Source organism: Macaca thibetana, chromosome X (genome assembly GCF_024542745.1).
Source record: "Macaca thibetana thibetana isolate TM-01 chromosome X, ASM2454274v1, whole genome shotgun sequence".
In the NCBI taxonomy this organism is placed as follows: Eukaryota; Metazoa; Chordata; class Mammalia; order Primates; family Cercopithecidae; genus Macaca; species Macaca thibetana.
The window spans coordinates 133559735-133576716 of NC_065598.1; the positions used below are offsets into that span (position 1 = coordinate 133559735).

The 16982-nt window shown below is 38.9% G+C and overlaps 1 protein-coding gene across 3 annotated transcripts in view; it reads right to left on the reverse strand.

Annotated features, from left to right (window-relative positions):
• Positions 1-1372: 1372 nt before the first annotated feature.
• Positions 1373-16982, reverse strand: part of FGF13 (fibroblast growth factor 13) — a 612099-nt gene continuing 596489 nt past the window's right edge. For all 3 annotated transcript variants that reach the window (XM_050776164.1, XM_050776163.1, XM_050776165.1), the window contains 2 exons: positions 5347-5545; positions 1373-2771 (listed from right to left, as the gene is read on the reverse strand). In XM_050776164.1, coding sequence (XP_050632121.1) covers positions 2635-2771; positions 5347-5545 — 336 coding nt within the window. In that variant the 3' untranslated portion in view covers positions 1373-2634. The remainder of the gene's footprint in view (positions 2772-5346; positions 5546-16982) is intronic.

The following is a 16982-nucleotide window of genomic DNA, read 5'->3' on the forward strand; positions in this document are numbered from 1 at the left end:
CCCTGGGCATTTTGACTCTATCCTATTAATGCGGGCATCCCTGAGACCCCCATAGTGTTCATTTGCTTATTACCAGCAGACCTACACTATTTCTGAGCAATAAAAAAAGGAAGACCAGCAACCGAAGCAGTCAATGACCCAACGTTAAAGTCCTTAGAGAAAGAGGGAGACGATGCACAATTTTCCCTACTCATTAAAAATCAGGAAGAGTTAACAGGGAGAGGTGGTTGAGCGAGAGTCTCCTGATTTTTAAAACATGGTACAAAGGCTCCTGCATTTAAAAAAGGCAGGTGGGCTTACCTCATGTAGGTGTGCTTTAGAGCTCAGGCAGGATGAAGCAGGATGAGGAGGACTTACGATGAAATCACAAGGTGACTAGACTGGGCTGGGGTGGGCAGGGGTAGGAGCTCATGCTGAATCTAGTCCAAACATCCTAGAAAAGAGGAGTCTCCCCTCCTTGCAAAAGCAGGCTGTTTGGAGCCCCAGTAATTTTATTTGCAGATGCTCTGAAAAACACTAGTCAGTTACATTTTATGTATTTCACAATTCTTCCCTCCATATACAGATGTTCCTTTACTTACGATGGGCTCACATACCAATAAACCCATCTGAAGTTGAAAATGCATTTAATACACCTAACCTAGCAAACATCATAGCTTAGTCTAGCCTACTTTAAATGTGCTTAGAACGCTTATATTAGCTTGCAGTTGGACAAAATCGTGTACTACAAAGCACATTTTGTAATAAAGTGCTGAATATCTCCTGTCATTTATTGAATATTGTACTGGAAATAAAAAGCAAAATGGTTGTATGGGTGCCTAAAGTATGAGTTCTACTAAATGCCTATTGCTTCTGTACCACTGTAAAGCCCCCAAAAATGTAAGTTGAACTATTGTAAGTCAGGGACCATCTGCATTGACTGTTTTCAAAGTGTTCATTGCCAGACAATGCAGCTTTGGGGAGCTAGAGAAAAGTCATCAACATTAAAAAAAATTTTACATTTTCCTTCAGTTCTCAAAGGTAGAAAGGATACTAGATATTTAGTCCTGTATATTCCCTCTAGAGAGGAGAGAAATAAGCAACAGAGACGGGAAATGACACTGTGAGTGGCAGAGAAAATACTAGCACAAAGGTCTCATTTGTACAATTTGACCACTGAATAGGAACGTGATTTCCTTTGTACCAATCTGAAGTCCAGGTACAGTAACTAGTGAAATAAACACATTTTAAGGTGTTCCTGTTAATATGAATCTCTAGACTGTAGATTATCTGAGGACAGCGACCTTAGCTACATTATACAATGTTTACCTCCAGATGCTACTTCAGTTACTGGCACATAATGGACACTCAATAAATACATGTTGGAAGATGATTCTTTGAATGAATATAAAGAGTTTATTCGGTGCGTATTTGGGTATACAACAACAAATATTAAACAACTTTTTTAAACTTTTTGTGCACAGGACAGAAAACTGCCTGTACATGCTATGTCCACTTTTGGAACACAGATTTTTAACAATTATTAATGCACAAATCTTACATATCATGCAACTCTATGCCAAGAACCCAACCTTCTTCCATGCAACAGATATGAAGATCTAAATGGAAACCTAGCTAAGTCTTAAACACTTTTCCAGTAGCAAGTATAATATATGTTGTTGAGGGAAAACCAGTCTTAACAATTCCTTGTACACAATATTCATATGCCAAATACAATGACAGGAGGACTCATACATATACAGGTAAGACATTTCTTGTTTTAACAACACAAAAGACAGCATCACAGTTCCACAGTTCCTGTCTTTACACAAGAAGCCACAACAATAGTTTAACATGATACACAAATGGAATTAAGAGAAATCTACACTTGAGGATAATTTTTTGAAGATATCTTTACTGACTGGGGTTGACAATACAACTCAATTTCTACGCACAAAGTACAGCACAATAACTTGACCAGAATACCACAAAAAAGAAAAGAAAAAAAATTGGTAAAATCACAAGAACACTGTTACCTTGAGCCTGAGAAGCCAATTCAGATTCAACCCTGAAGTTGGTTGATTTGGATTAAGTGACGCAAAAAGTCAATAGAACCATTGAATTTCAGAAATCATAAAGTTGCACTATGCCAAAGAAAAGAGTACATGTGAATCAAGCGTTGATAGAAAACATCAAGCCAAGAAAACAACACAATTCACATAATTTTGTTTGCCCCGACAAAACATTTAAGCAGTTAATTTGGTTATGTTATGTTTTGTTTGTTTTTGAAGAACAATTGTGGTCTTTGAAATTTTCTTGGGGGGAGAGCAAATTTTGATCAGCATTAGTGCTGTGAAATCTTTTTGGATTATCATCCCCAAAGTACACGTGAGATCATGAGAAAATTTGGCAGTCCTTCTCCCAGATTTAGTTCACTGAAATGCTTGGCATTCTTTTGCACAAGCTCAATCTAAATAATGGGGCTTTAGTATGGATGATAAGAAGGTCTAATGGCAGATAGAATAGTGAACTCTGCCTGTTTGTTTGGTAAATGTCACTGACAAATTTGAACTTTTGGGTGAAGGACTGCTAGAAGAATTCAACAGCACCTGGAGGTAAGGTTCTGTTACAGAGCCCTTCTTTTGCCCTCACTGGCTACGTTGATTCATTGTGGCTCATGGATTTGCCTCCGTTCAGCACGCCAGAGACACTTCTGCTCTTGGTTGGGGTCCCGCTTCCAGATCGGGAGAACTCCGTGAGGTCGTGCAGTGATGGCTCCTTGTACATGGCCACTGAAAAGCACACAAAGATCGTGTAAAAGGCCTTCAAATGGGCATACCAATTGTGAAAATTTCTAAGAATAGCTGGTAGGTGTTCTGTTCTACACACCTAAATGACAAGTATGTGAGGTAATGCATATGTTAATTAGCTTGATTTAGCTATTCCACAATGTATACATATTTTAAAATATCTTGTTCATAATAAATATATACAATTTTTATGTCAATTATAAATTAAATTCAGAAAAGGAAAAAGAGAAAAAAAATACATTAAAAAAATGGGCACACCGCACTGGTCCTCAACTTTTCTTTTGGTTACTAGGCTTCTGTGCCTTAAGCCAGACATGAAAAATACTGCTTTCAAGGACTCAGTAGAGAGTGGACAGGATCAGATTAAGCAGAAATCTAGCCTTGGTGTAGTAGTGTGGAAAGAATTTTAATGCCCAACTTCAATGACATATGGTTATGTAAGAGAGGATTAATAAAAAATGCATTTAATAAACCTCTTAGAAGTTTAAATATGATCTATAGCATACTGTGCAAGGCAAATATTAAAATGGAAAATATTTTAAAACACTGATTTCTATCATACTTTAAAATGAAACACTTTAAGAGCCTAAGTATTGGATAATTCTTGGTCTATTAAATGGTAAAATTTATTATTGTTGTGCTATAAATAAACATCATAGCTTAGAGTTATGGAACACTTATAACACTAGATACTACTCTAAGTGCTTTGCATGCATTATCCCATTTAGTCCCTATGAGAATCTTATGAGTACTCTTATCCATATTACACAGATGAACTTGAGGCATACACAGGTAAATAAACTGTTCAAGACCATCCAGTTAGTAAAAAGTGAAGTTGGGCCTTGAATCTAGGCAGTCTGGCTCCAAAAAACGTGCTGTAAAACACGGTGCTATGCTTGTTTGAATTGCGCAGTGTCTGCCTCTACTCTAAACCCCTACTCTAACCCCAGGCTAGTAATCTCTTTGAAGTCTTCCTCTGCTTTGCCTGCATTTTCTGTCTCTTCTCTACCATATCTCACTATTTCTTATATTCCTATCTTCCATAGCCTATTCTTATCCCTCACCCTTTCTAATTTGCTATTAATTTGCTAATAATGATGGGAAAACTATAAGCAAAATTTGCTGAAATAATATGTTGGGCCCTTAGAGAGGACCCAAGGAACTTTCTGGTGTTAAGTGTACACACATTTTTTTTTTTTTGAGACGGAGTCTCGCTCTGTCACCCAGGCTGGAGTGCAGTGGCGTGATCTCGGTTCACTGCAAGCTCTGCCTCAAGGGTTCACACCATTCTTCTGCCTCAGCCTCCTGAGTAGCTGGGACTACAGGTGCCCACCACCACACCTGGCTAATTTTTTTGTATTTTTATTAGAGACGGGGTTTCCCCGTGATAGCCAGGATGGTCTCGATCTCCTGACCTCCTGATCCGCCTGCCTCAGCCTCCCAAAGTGCTGGGATTACAGGTGTGAGCCACCACACCGGGCTGTGTACACTCATTTTTAACACCTATGTTTCTGCCCAGGCAACACTGTAGCATAATTTGGGGGTCTTGGCTGTCCTGAGTTAGCATGTAAGTTACTTCTACATAAGTGAAGTGTCACTATATGTACATGCATTATGGAAAAATTAAAATCAGGAGAGCAAATGTTTTTGAGTGTTACAGAATGTAAGGTTTTAAAATAAATGTCTTAATGTGGAACGATTGTTTCATTTTCAAAAGTATTATTAAGGGCTGTTTTAAATTACTATTTCTAAATGTTCAACATCACTAATCATCAGGGAAATGCAAATTTAAACCACAATGAGATACCACCTAAATGCTGCAAGAACGGCCATAATTAAAATGTCAAAAAACAACAGATGTTTGGCATGGATGTGGTGAAAAGGGAACACTTTTACACTGCTGGTGAGAATGTAAATTAGTACAACCACTACGGAAAACAGTATGGAGAATCCTTAAAGAACTAAAAGTAGCATTGGATCCAGCAATCTCACTCCTGGGTAGCTACTGAAAGGAAAATAAGTCACCATATGAAAAAGACGCCTGCACAGGTATGTTTATAGCAGCAAAACTCACAGTTGCAAAGATATGGAACCAATAAAGTGCCCATCAATCAATGAGTGGATAAAAAAAAGTGGTATATATACACCATGGAATAGTACTCAGCCATATAAAAGAACGATACGATGTCTTTTGCAGCAACTTGGATGGAGCTGGAGGCCATTATGCGAAGTGAAGTAACTCAGGAATGGAAAGCCAAATATTGTATGTTCTCACTTAAGTGGGAGCTAGGCTATGAGGACACAAAGCATAAGCATGATATAATGGACTTTGGGAACTGGGGTCGGGGGAAGGCTGGGAGCGGGGTGAGGGCTAAAACCATACATATCGGGTATAGTGTATACTGCTTGGGTGATGAGTGCACCAACATTTCAGAAATCATCACTAAATAGCTTGTCTATGTAACCAAAAACCACCTGTACCCCCAAAACAAATGAAATGTAATCAATCAATATTATTTAGTAGCATGATCCATAGTTCCCAAAATATCAAATGTACCTTTTAGCGGTTTGGGTAGAAAATGAGCTGCAGGTTTGTTCTTCTTCACATGGTTGCCTTTCATGATCTCGCCTTCTCTGTTCAGACCCAGATACCACCCTCGGCCTGACTGCTGCTGGCGGTATATCATTGATGAATATGTCACATAATAATTTTCAAACACTGATTCTTTGAATTTGCACTCAGGTGTGAAAAGTTCCTGCAACAAAAAGTATATAAACAAAAGTTCAGTGTTTATAGCTACGGATTTCCTGTAGAATCATGCGGCATCGCCTTTTAGGAGGTTAAGACATACTTTGTAAAAGCTTGTATGACTGGTGCTCTATTTTAATAGTATAAACTATCATCATTGGAAACCAGCAGACTATATATAACATTTCACGTGATGCTTTAGAAAAAGCCGTAAGTGAAAGTGTCATCGATCAATGATTAGCTCTCTTTGTAATAGGTAATGGGAACATCAGAATAAGCCACATAAGTGAAATATATGGGACAACTACAAGAGCCAAGGATTGAAAAGACAAGCACAAAACTGACACATGGAGCTTTGTTCCCTTCAGGGTTCAATATGAAAAAAAAAAAAAAAATTCGGTCCTTGTACTTAATTTTCATGGATTCTTGAGTTATGATACACTATGGTTGTCAATTGCCTCAGGCTGAAACCCGTGTTACAATGCTTTCTGCCTATGTTTCTAAAAGAATGCTACAAAGAAAGCCTACCTTTTACTTTTAGGTAAACCAAATTGATTTTTTTTTTTTTTGGATCTATGAACCTTGACTTGAGACAGAAAGAAAAATTCCCCCCTCACCCCATCCTTGCCTTACAGTAACATTTACATGCAAATCAATACAAAAGCAAGGAATTTACAGTGATTTTACTAGCAGACATGATAGAGCAGCCCAGTGGACTTTGAACTCAGGAATGTGGTTTTCTGTCATGCATTTGGCCATTTTTACTTTAGACTGGATTTTTCAAAAGAAGGGCTCCTGCCCTCAATAGACCATTTCAAGGAAAAAAAAAAAAAAACAAAAAAACAACCTTTTGTGTGTTTGAGTGTACGCGTGTCTATGCGTACAATAAACAGCCATTAAAAATGATAATTTCTAAGCTAAATGAAATGAATAGTCGATTTGATTCTACAAGTAATCCACAGAGTACCAAAGGGCCTACTTGGAGTGGAAGATTATTAGGAAAATGCTAACTGAGCTACATGTGATAGAGGCACCAATTAACCTACCCGAGTTTTGCTAATTTGCTGAGATGTTATCAGGAAAAACACTTGGTACTATCATCAAAAACATGTATACAAACAAATATTGCAAGTTTTCTGGGGCACCAGTCTTTGAAAAACAATGTCTCCGTGGTTTTACCTTTCTTTATTTTCATATTGGATACCATTTCAAGCAATACACACTAGCTGAGCAGCAACATCTGAAGCCCTCTCAGTCACTTCAGCAAAGAGGGATATAGTCCTCATGCAAGGCAGCTTTTCTCTGAAATTTAAGCACTCAAGCAATTTCCTTTCCTTTTTTCTAGGATTCTACGATCAGTGCTTCACACAGTAATCTGCCTAATCTCCCCTCAGCTTCCCAATCTGGCTCCCAGAATGCACGAATTGGAGTATCTTTGGGGGTTATTTCAGCCTAGGGGCACACTCATAGATCTTCAGAGGATTCACACAAATTCAACCTACTCAAGAAGCAATGTACTTCTAAGGCAACTGTCACATGTTAGGAACCAAAATGTTCTATTTATGGGCTGTGAAAACTCCTCTTTGTAGGATTTCTCAACATAGAGAAAGCCAAGAAAGTACCAAGAAATTTGACTAGAAGTCTCCACATTTCCTTTAGTGATGAGGACAGCTACACAGAACGTTGCTGAAATTCTTTGGGAATTAAATCACTGTACGGAAAAAAAATCATCATTGGAGAATGGATTTTCCTTTCATAAAGAGTCAAACCATTTGAAAATAAATCTGGTGAAAAAGGCATATGATCAAGGCAAGTGATACCAATTAGCCACATAAACAATGTATGGCTGACTCCAGAATGGTGAGATGCGATCATTGCATATTCTAAGTCAGGTCCCCAAAATGGGCTGCATTTAATGTCTTGTGAGATAGCAGCATTCATTCATTCATTTAATACACATTTTCTAAGGATCCATTATGTACTTGGTTGGTGCTAAATATTCATAGGTAAGTAGTATGTGGCCTCAGACAGCTTATCATATATTTGTAGGTGTCAAGCGTGTACCCAAATGTCAGAGATACAATGTGTGCTACCGTAAGGAAAGAAAGGGAGGCTTACAGGAGGTGCTATATGAAAACAGAAAAAGCCAGACTTAATTCTGACTGAGGGCCTAGGGAGGGATTCACGGAGAGGTATCATTTTAGTCAAGCTTTTCAATACAGAAAACGGAAGAATAGTATCTGAAGCACAGAGCCACACTTCCTCTACTTTTTCTGTATTCTCTGTCTCAGTAATTGGAGTCCACCATCCTGGCAGCTGCTCACACTTAACACTTCAGAGGGCCTTTCATTTCATTCCCGTGCTCTCTAGTCCATGATCCATGACCTTCACCTTCCATTCCCAATGCCACTGCTCTACTTTGCGCCTTATTACCTCTTCACTGGACTGCTGTCATAACCTCCTAACTGGCTTCTTCTCTTCAGCTGGCAGGTTTGCTTTCCTAAAGCAAAGTTCCCTTCCTTGGGAAATTTGGATGATTTCACCTTGCCTATAGTAAAAACAACAAACAACTTGATGTAACATTTAAAAATTCTCCACAGTTCAGTCACTACCATGCCTTCCAGCGTCATCTTCCAGTGTCATTCACCACAGAACCAGCCATGTATGCCTTTGTGCTTTACTGAGGCCATTCATCTCCTTTGCTGAGAATGTCATTCCTTTGTTTCTCTACCTACTGGCTTTCCTCTAATCCTCCAAGGCCTAGCTCAAATATGACTGTTTCCAGAATCACATATAATCTCTCCCAAACAGAACTGATTACACCTGTTATCTGTGCTGCCATCAGCTCTATCTACATCTCGAGCATGGCCCTGTGACTCATACAACTGTATGATTAGCTCCAGATGGTAAGGAACTTGTCTTACTTTTTCCCCCCATCTACCTTCCCCCCACAAAAATGACACATTAGCACATGGCAGACCACTTGATTATTGTTTATATAATTTGAATTTCAGATGTTCAGATTTAAATATTGGAAATTCTAGGATTCAGAATTATCAACTAGTAAAAAGTCTGCAGGGAATTTCCCTAATACCGTATCATGAAATCAGCTGTATGTAAAATGAGGCTGTCACTGCATGGACAGATTCGGCAAGTGTAATTTAGTATCTGTTAAGAATAACATAGCACCTACAACATCAGGAGAAAAAACTTGGCAATTGTTACAACTATCGAAAAATGGCAAGGAAGGACTCAATGAACTGAATGCTCTGTCACATCCTGGCAATTTCTTAGTCATCACCACTAAATTTGGACTCAAAAACTCCGTAGAGAGGGAGAAAAATGAGGCCAAAAAAAGAATGTTGAAGCAACCAAAGGAGTGTTCTGTTCTCTGTGTATGACACTGTCATTTTATCCAGTGTTGAGTAGGCAGAAGAGGCTTGATTTTTATCAAATGGGAAAAAATGTGAACATCCCACCCAACACAGGCAGGCCCACCAAGAGGATACAGTTTCACCCCTATGTCTCTGCAGTGATTCATACGAATAATAGAAACTGGATTTGTCCCAACCCACGAAATCCCTGTTCAGAGGAGACTAGGTAGATGTATGCCAAGGAACCAAGCTACTTTGATTGATCTGGAGATGCTCGCTAGTGCACTGGAAGAAGGTACCATAGCGGTCTTGACACATGGGAGGCACTAAATAAAGGCAGCAATCACTGTGTTCTGGATTTAATAGGCACCAGATAAATATCTGCTATTGTAATTAATGCATGAATGAGTTAAAAAGATGTCATGCATTCCCTGCAGGGTCACTGAGAAATTACTTGACATGAGTACAAAATAAAAGATGCTTTAAGTCTTATAACCTTTTATGTGTTGATTTCTCTTAAAAGAAATATATGTTTTGCATATCTATGTTTTTTTCAGGAAAATAACAACTTTTTGTTTAATGAAATAATCAATCTGTCTCTAAAATTTTTCCCCTGTATAATCATGTCTATTCCCCTTGAAGTTCAATGTTTGTTTTTTAGTGAATACTGAACCTTTTATTTAAGAAATTCATGGTGGCTCACGCCTGTAATCCCAGCACTTTTGGAGGCTGAGGCGGGTGGATCATGAGGTCAGGAGATCGAGAGCATCCTGGCTAACATGGGGAAACCCTGTCTCTAGTAAAAATACAAAAAAAAAAAAAAAAAATTAGCCAGGCACGGTGGCACGTGCCTGTAGTCCCAGCTACTCGGGAGGCTGAGGCAGGAGAATCAGTTGAACCTGGGAGGTGGAGGTTGCAGTGAGCCGAGACTGCGTCAATGCACTCCAGCCTGGGCAACAGAGCAAGACTCCATCTCAAAAACAAAAAACAAAAAACAAAAAACAAAACATATCAGTATTATTATAGTATAATGATAATATTTTGGGTAAGGAATGAGGAATCTACATTCAGAGAATAGGTGGATCCAGGAGCAAAATCTAATATTCCTTTTTACCAACGTACTCACATGATGATGGAGGAAATAATTCTTTGGAGGTTGAAATATCACTGACAAGAATAAAACATTTGAACCCTGAACATCACATCCATATAACATATTGGGGAATTGTTACAATCACAGATGTTAATGGTCAGCTGCCCTTCTCAGGGCATATTAAGACCTCCACACAGACTTTGAGAGGCAAGTGAAGAATGCATTAGTGCAACAGTTATGTTGAATATATGCAAATAACCGCAAGACCCAAGGGTGTACCAGAAAACATTTTTTCCCTAGAACAAAGGCTTGGGAGCAATATACATTGTTATCCTCTGTTACAGTCAGAAGAAGCAACAGTGGCCGGGCTTGCCCCTGGCACCAAGGGCAAAGTATGGACAGAGTGTAGTAGTATCTCTTTGGAGCCAGGTTAATAGAAGAGTGGGCTGTAATGATGGCTTCCCTGAATGGAGCCAAGTAAGGACCATGTCAGTCAGCAGATGGGGTGCAGCTATATCTTCAGTAGCCATACCAAAATGATGAGGGCTAAAGTATCTGTATAACATTGATGTTGTTTCAGAGTCTTAAACACATTTCCAATACCAAAAGATACACACCAAGACTAAATGCCTTCTTGATTAAAATAAGTAATTTGGCAAACACAGGCCTTAATAACAGGTTTTTCATACTTTTTTTCACCCTGCTCTTGTATTTTCAGCTATAGTGCAACTGATAGGGTGGCACTGTTTCATTTGAGTTCGCATCTCAGCAGGATGGGAGGCTTTGAGGATTGCCATGCAGACTGTAAATGTTTCCCTTTAGCATATTTCTCTCAAAAACATATATATATATATTTTTTTACATGGGCTACACTGATTCCCTTGGATCTAGGGGGAGCAACAGAGTGTACTGAAGTTGTCCATACATAAAATGGGAACACTAAGTCCCCAGTCTGGCGAACAAAGCCTGTGATGGCAGTGTTGCCAAGTGCACACATCCTGGTATAGATTAATGTGTCTCAATATATTTTGTTTCATTCACATGTAACGTTTTTTAAAGCACGAACAATAGAACACAGAAAGAAAAACAGTTGATAGATATTATGAGTGGGCATTTAAAGAATGTTTCATAATGAACCTAGAAAACACAGTTTCCTCTTTTCAGTAGGTTTTAGAAACCTACTTTAACTAATCTACCTCTTCCTTCTACATTCCCACCTCTCTCTTCTTCTCCTCCCTTCCAGTCGCATTTTCAGTAGCCTGACCTTCCAATTAATTGAACAAATACTGCCAGTAGCAAGGGTCACTCTTCTAATTCTGAGCCATGTTCTGATGATGATTAATTTTCCAGATTAAAAGTTAGGTTATTTAAGCAGGTTTGACTTGTGTGCACCAATTATTCCCCAGCCTAATGAAATTAATATGCAGATTAAAATTAGATTTTCAACTCTGTTAAAAAACTTGAAACAATAGAATCTTAAAACATAAATCATGCCCATGGGGGTGACAATGTAACTACCTATATTGTCTATGCAGCCTTTCCTTCCACCAGTGATTTCAAAATCCAGGACTAATTATTATAGTTAGGGCTTTGATGTTCTCTTCCAGGGTATATTTGATGTGAATGAACTTCATTATTACTGAGATCAAAGCATGGGAAGGGAGAGATTGAGGAAGAGGGAATCAATACTCACCCAGTGCACTGTAGCTAAGCAAAATTATGAATTCACGATAAACAGAATATGGATTGCTCACTCAAATATCCACTGGACTATCAGATACTTGAAGGCAGCTCCTAACATAAGGTCTGGCATACAGTAAATTATCAAAACATACCTAGTGAAATAAATAAATTAAAAATGGAACATACGAAGAAACTTTGGAAGCTCCCTTGTATAAATCCAAAAAAGGTTTAAATGTGGCACTACATTTTCCAATGAATAGAGGACTATTTTATAGTAGAGACAGGCAAGTCAGAAACTTGCCTGTGAGGGTAGAAAAAGTAGGTGATCAAAGGAGGAAAGTGGTTTAGAGGTAAATTCAATTTCAAAACTGGAAAGGAGGACAGACAGGGGAAGGAGGAGAGGTATGGAGAAGAGGGGGAGAGAGTGAGGGACGGAGAGAGAAAAGGAGGAAGAGAATAGAGAATAACAAAAGCAAAACAATACTTAAGCAAAAATAAAGAAATTCCTAATAATCCAGACATAGGCAAGAACCTTATACTCTTGGTCTTTTTGTCTGCAAATAGTTAAGGGTTTCAATTAAATTCTATTAGACTGATTTTTGTAAAATGGTGAAAAAAATCTACCAGTTCTGCTGATCTTCCTGGTTGTTGTATGAGGATGCAATGAGATGATCTAGGGTGAAAGAAGCTCTGAATATTGTAAGCTCCAAAAACATGAAATGTGGGATTGCTTCTGATAATATAGGCCCAGAAACCAGGGCCAAATAAATAAATCCACTTTTCAAGATTGTTTTTCACTATGGGATCAATTTACAAAAAAAGAGGCCGGGCTATATGTGCTTTATTAACATGGAAGAATATAAATTCTGTCAAAAATTAGGACTGCGCATGAATTACACTTTGTGTTTGGTGCTCTCCTCCAAGCTTGGTTCTCAGAGAACTGTTTTGCCTCCTTTCATTTTTCATTTCTGTCTGCAATAGGCTGAAATGGCTGCAGTAATCCAAGCCATAGCACTAAAGAAATGCAGTGCTGAAAAAGGGGTTTCATGAAATACCATGCCACAAAATGACTTAAAAATACACATGTTAATTAGCAACCATTTGTAAAGAAATGCAAATTGGAATTAAGAGTATGCACATTGGGACTATTTTTCCTCATATGGTTACACTGAATTATTTACCAAGAATTTCTATCTTCCTAGATATTTCATAGATATTTTAATTTACCTTATGTGGACCCCACAAAATGTCAGCAGAGTGTCGCTTTTTCTCCTTAGTTCTTCACAAACAAAACTAAGAAAAATATTCAGGAACCTGTCAACCAATGGCCTGTTGAAAACAGAACTAGGACTCAGATATGACCATATTTCAGCCCTGGAGTTCATTTAGTCCTCTATACTGAATTGTTCTGGATTTTCATATATTTCTGTAAAGCAATGCCATACCATGGCTTATCCGGGCTCTGAATTCTTCCAAAACAATGTTTTCTAAAACACACTGAAATAAGCTAGAAGTTAAAGAATGAGAGCAAACAAATACAATACATCCCTTCCAGAGGCTAAGATGGGTTATTTGTGTCGTGATATAAAAATTACAGGATCCAAACGCCTCACTCTCCTGCAAGCCTGGTCAGCAAATACATTTTGGCATGGAAGTAGCTTGTTGAGACTCGTGACAAAGAAATAGGCCATGTGTCTTCGAGACTGTGTGACTGGCCCAAGACTGTGTTAGTCTGACCCTAACCTTGCAGGAGAATACAGATTGCTTAGGCAATCCAATTAGGTGGCAGAGGGAGTAATTCATTTTACATAAAATATGTTCCAGAGAGACTGTGTCAACTGCTGTATATTTTAAAACTTATTAGGGCATCTCACTGTTTAACAGAAATCTGTGGAATTTTTTTTTTCAAGTGAAGAACACGTCTCTAAGGTGAATAACCCCCTGAAAAACCTATTAACCTGCTTATTATGTGTATTAATTCAGTATATTGGTTTTTTTAATGGCAGGGTTGATCTATGTGTTTTGTTGTTGTTGTTGTTGATTTAAAGTCTGTGTTTTTTTTATTATTATTATACTTTAAGTTCTAGGGTACATGTGCACAACGTGCAGGTTTGTGACATATGTATACATGCGCCATGTTGGTGTGCCGCACCCATTAACTCGTCATTTACATTAGATATATCTCCTAATGCTATCCCTCCCCCCTCCCCCAACTCCACAACAGGCCCCAGTGTGTGATGTCCCCCTTCCTGTGATCTATGTGTTTTGAAAGGTGAATCAAATATCAGATATCATTTCTAAAAATAAACCTTCTAGATTTTTAGCCAGTCCTGGAATTCATTTGTGCCCACTGGATACATAGTCTCTGCTACTATGAAGCTTTCTAATTTGTGGCAGTCCTCTTCTCTGTATTGACTTCAGAGTGGGATCTAAATCCAGCTGCAAGAATATGAGTTCTGAAGTACATGTTATCCGGAGAACAAGCTTAGTAGGTTGTGTCTTTTTAAATAGCTGTTGCAAGCACTTGCAAAGCTTAGGAGCTCTGAAAAATTTTCACAGAGATCCAACCAACTGTCATGCACAAGACAAAGGTCCTTTCCTCCTAGATGAATTGAAAAGCTCTAGCAAGGCCTATTAAAAATAAAATGACACCAAAGTGGGTGCATATTATATTCTTGTACCTCAGGATTTTTTTTTCTTTCTTTCTTTTTTTTTTTTTGAGACGGAGTCTCATTCTGTTGCCCAGGCTGGAGTACAATGGCATGATCTCGGCTCGCTGCAACCTCCACCTCCCGGGTTCAAGGGGTTCTCCTGCCTCAGCCTCCCAAGTAGCTGGGATTACAGGCAAGGGGCCACCACACCTGGCTAATTTTTGTATATTTTTAGTAGAGACGGGGTTTAACCATGTTGGCCAGGCTGGTCCCAAACTCCTGATTTCAGGTGATCCGCCTGCCTTGGCCTCCCAAAGTGCTGGGATTACAGGCGTGAGCCACCGCACCTGGCCAGGAGTTTTTGAGAATCATACTTTTGACACACATTGGACAGCAGCTCTGTTACATTTGGTAGGGTTTGTCTCTGAAGAAAAGTGTCACAGTAATTAGGAGTCTGCTTCTTCAAAAACTTTGAAAGGAGACTTTCTTGAACAAGTAGGAAAGTAACGCTAGACAATAGCAACTGCTCAAATGGAAGTCACCAATGTATTCTTTCTCCTGCAAAACATAAAAGCTGGTGTCAGGGCAAGGTGCGAAGGCCTCATCTATAAACCAAGGATTTGAATGGATGAGAATGGTGCTGCAGAGGACTGTTAAACTGCGGCATCACATTACATTACATTACATTACATCTGCAAATGACTACTGAGGATAACAAGTGCTAAAGAGAGGAATCTTTTTTACAAAGAGCGCATTTCTACTCATCAGTGCCTTGAAAGGAGCTACACGAGAGGATGCTAGTGGCAGTCATTTCTCACGAATCTGAATGGAGGGAGCCAATTTATTCACTGGAGACCCAAATAGAAGAATTAATTCTAATCTAGGATTTAATGAAAGCCTACTGTGTCCCAGGCACTGTGACAGCCCCCTTTGAAATATATAACAATCTGCTTTACTCTTGAAGGCACCTCTCAGTAATTACATCCCTCTGGCCTGAGAGTTCCTCCCACCTCACAGGTTAGAAAATCACAGCAACGGTACCCTTAACAAGTCATTTTTAAAATAAACTCAATTGCAAGTGCACCTTTTCACCCACAGAGTAGTTACTGGGTAGACAATAGCTGTAAAGTCAACTCCCTTCTAAATGCGCAACTTCAACATTTGCTGAAGGCTCAGCCCTCCCTCCTATTTGTGTGCCCTGGCCCTTTTGAGGAGCTCAGCTCTAATTTGCCTCTTCCACTTCCCAGTTTTCTGACTGTAGGCAATTGGTGTGTTTTCTGATCCTGCATCTGCAAGATGGGGACAGCATCACGTGTCTCATAGGGAAGATGACAGAAGGCATGGGGAAGCAGTTAGCCTAGGTGGAGATGTTCAACAACTACCAGATCCCTTCCCTTCCTTTAACTTTCCATTTGTGTGATAGATAAGAAAACGTAGCGTTCTCCCCACCCTGCAACTTGAAACTGATCTAAAAACTGGTGATTGTCAATAACAACAGAGAAGAAAAGCACCTTTCCATTTCTGTGAGGGGCGAATATTACACACTAGTTGTATGTGCCAGAAAGGCTTACAGTACTGATTCCTTTTCAAGGATGACAATACATGAGCCTTTGATTTAGGGCTTAAAATAGTCTAAGAATCTAATACTAGAATTACTATAATGTGTATCAGTGAGACCACATGATAATAAAGGGATTTGTGAAATAATCCAATATTAATAGGCCAGATGACATTTACACATCTCACTTTAATTACTATGCTACAAAACTACAATATTATTATCTCATTTCTTTTGTTCCAAACCACTGTTTTACTGTTCTACTTTCATAATGTAGGTTACTAATAACAATAATGAACAATATAACAGTACTTTATGTTTAAGCAGTGCCTACAACTGCTTGAATAGTTATGGCATTCAAGTGATAGGTAAGGGACAGTTTAACAAAAGTAATGACAACAAAAGTAAAAATTATATTAATGGGTTTTGGTAGACTTTTAAACAATTCTCTAAAGAGCTTGTTTTAGAGTCAAAGAAATGAAACCAGAGATGCTAATACACTAGAACCTGGCATTAACACTTTCTGTTGGAGAACTAATCCAGTGCAGGGAAGCTTCTAGAGGAAGCTGGGATCTGTTTAAGGTAGGTGGTACTGGCATGTGATATTCCTGGGGCTTCAAGACACTGAAGATCCAGAAGCTCGAACTGATCCTGAGTTCCAGAGGGTAGGAAGAGGTTTGACACAGAACAGAAGCCGGGCCAGGCAGCCTATCCCCTAGGCCACTTCTTTTTCCATTACAGTGGACAGCAGCATTCCATTTATTTTATATAAGTCTGTCCACTTAACATTCTCCTAGATCATGGCATGAAAGGGTCACTCTTCTATTGCAAAACTGTTCACAACTGAGTTTGGGCACATGTTGGGTTTTTTCTTTCCAGTGAACTCTACTCTAGAAGTATTCAGGAAATGACCCCAGAGCCCCTTTACTGAAATTAGGCTTCTGCCTTTTCAGGTACAGATGTGGGTAACACATATAAGGAGATATATGAATTATTGAGTCAGATTCATGTGTGTTTCTGTGTGCACTCACATGCTTACATACGTGAGAGACAGAGTGAAACAGAGAAATACAAAGCAGAGAAAG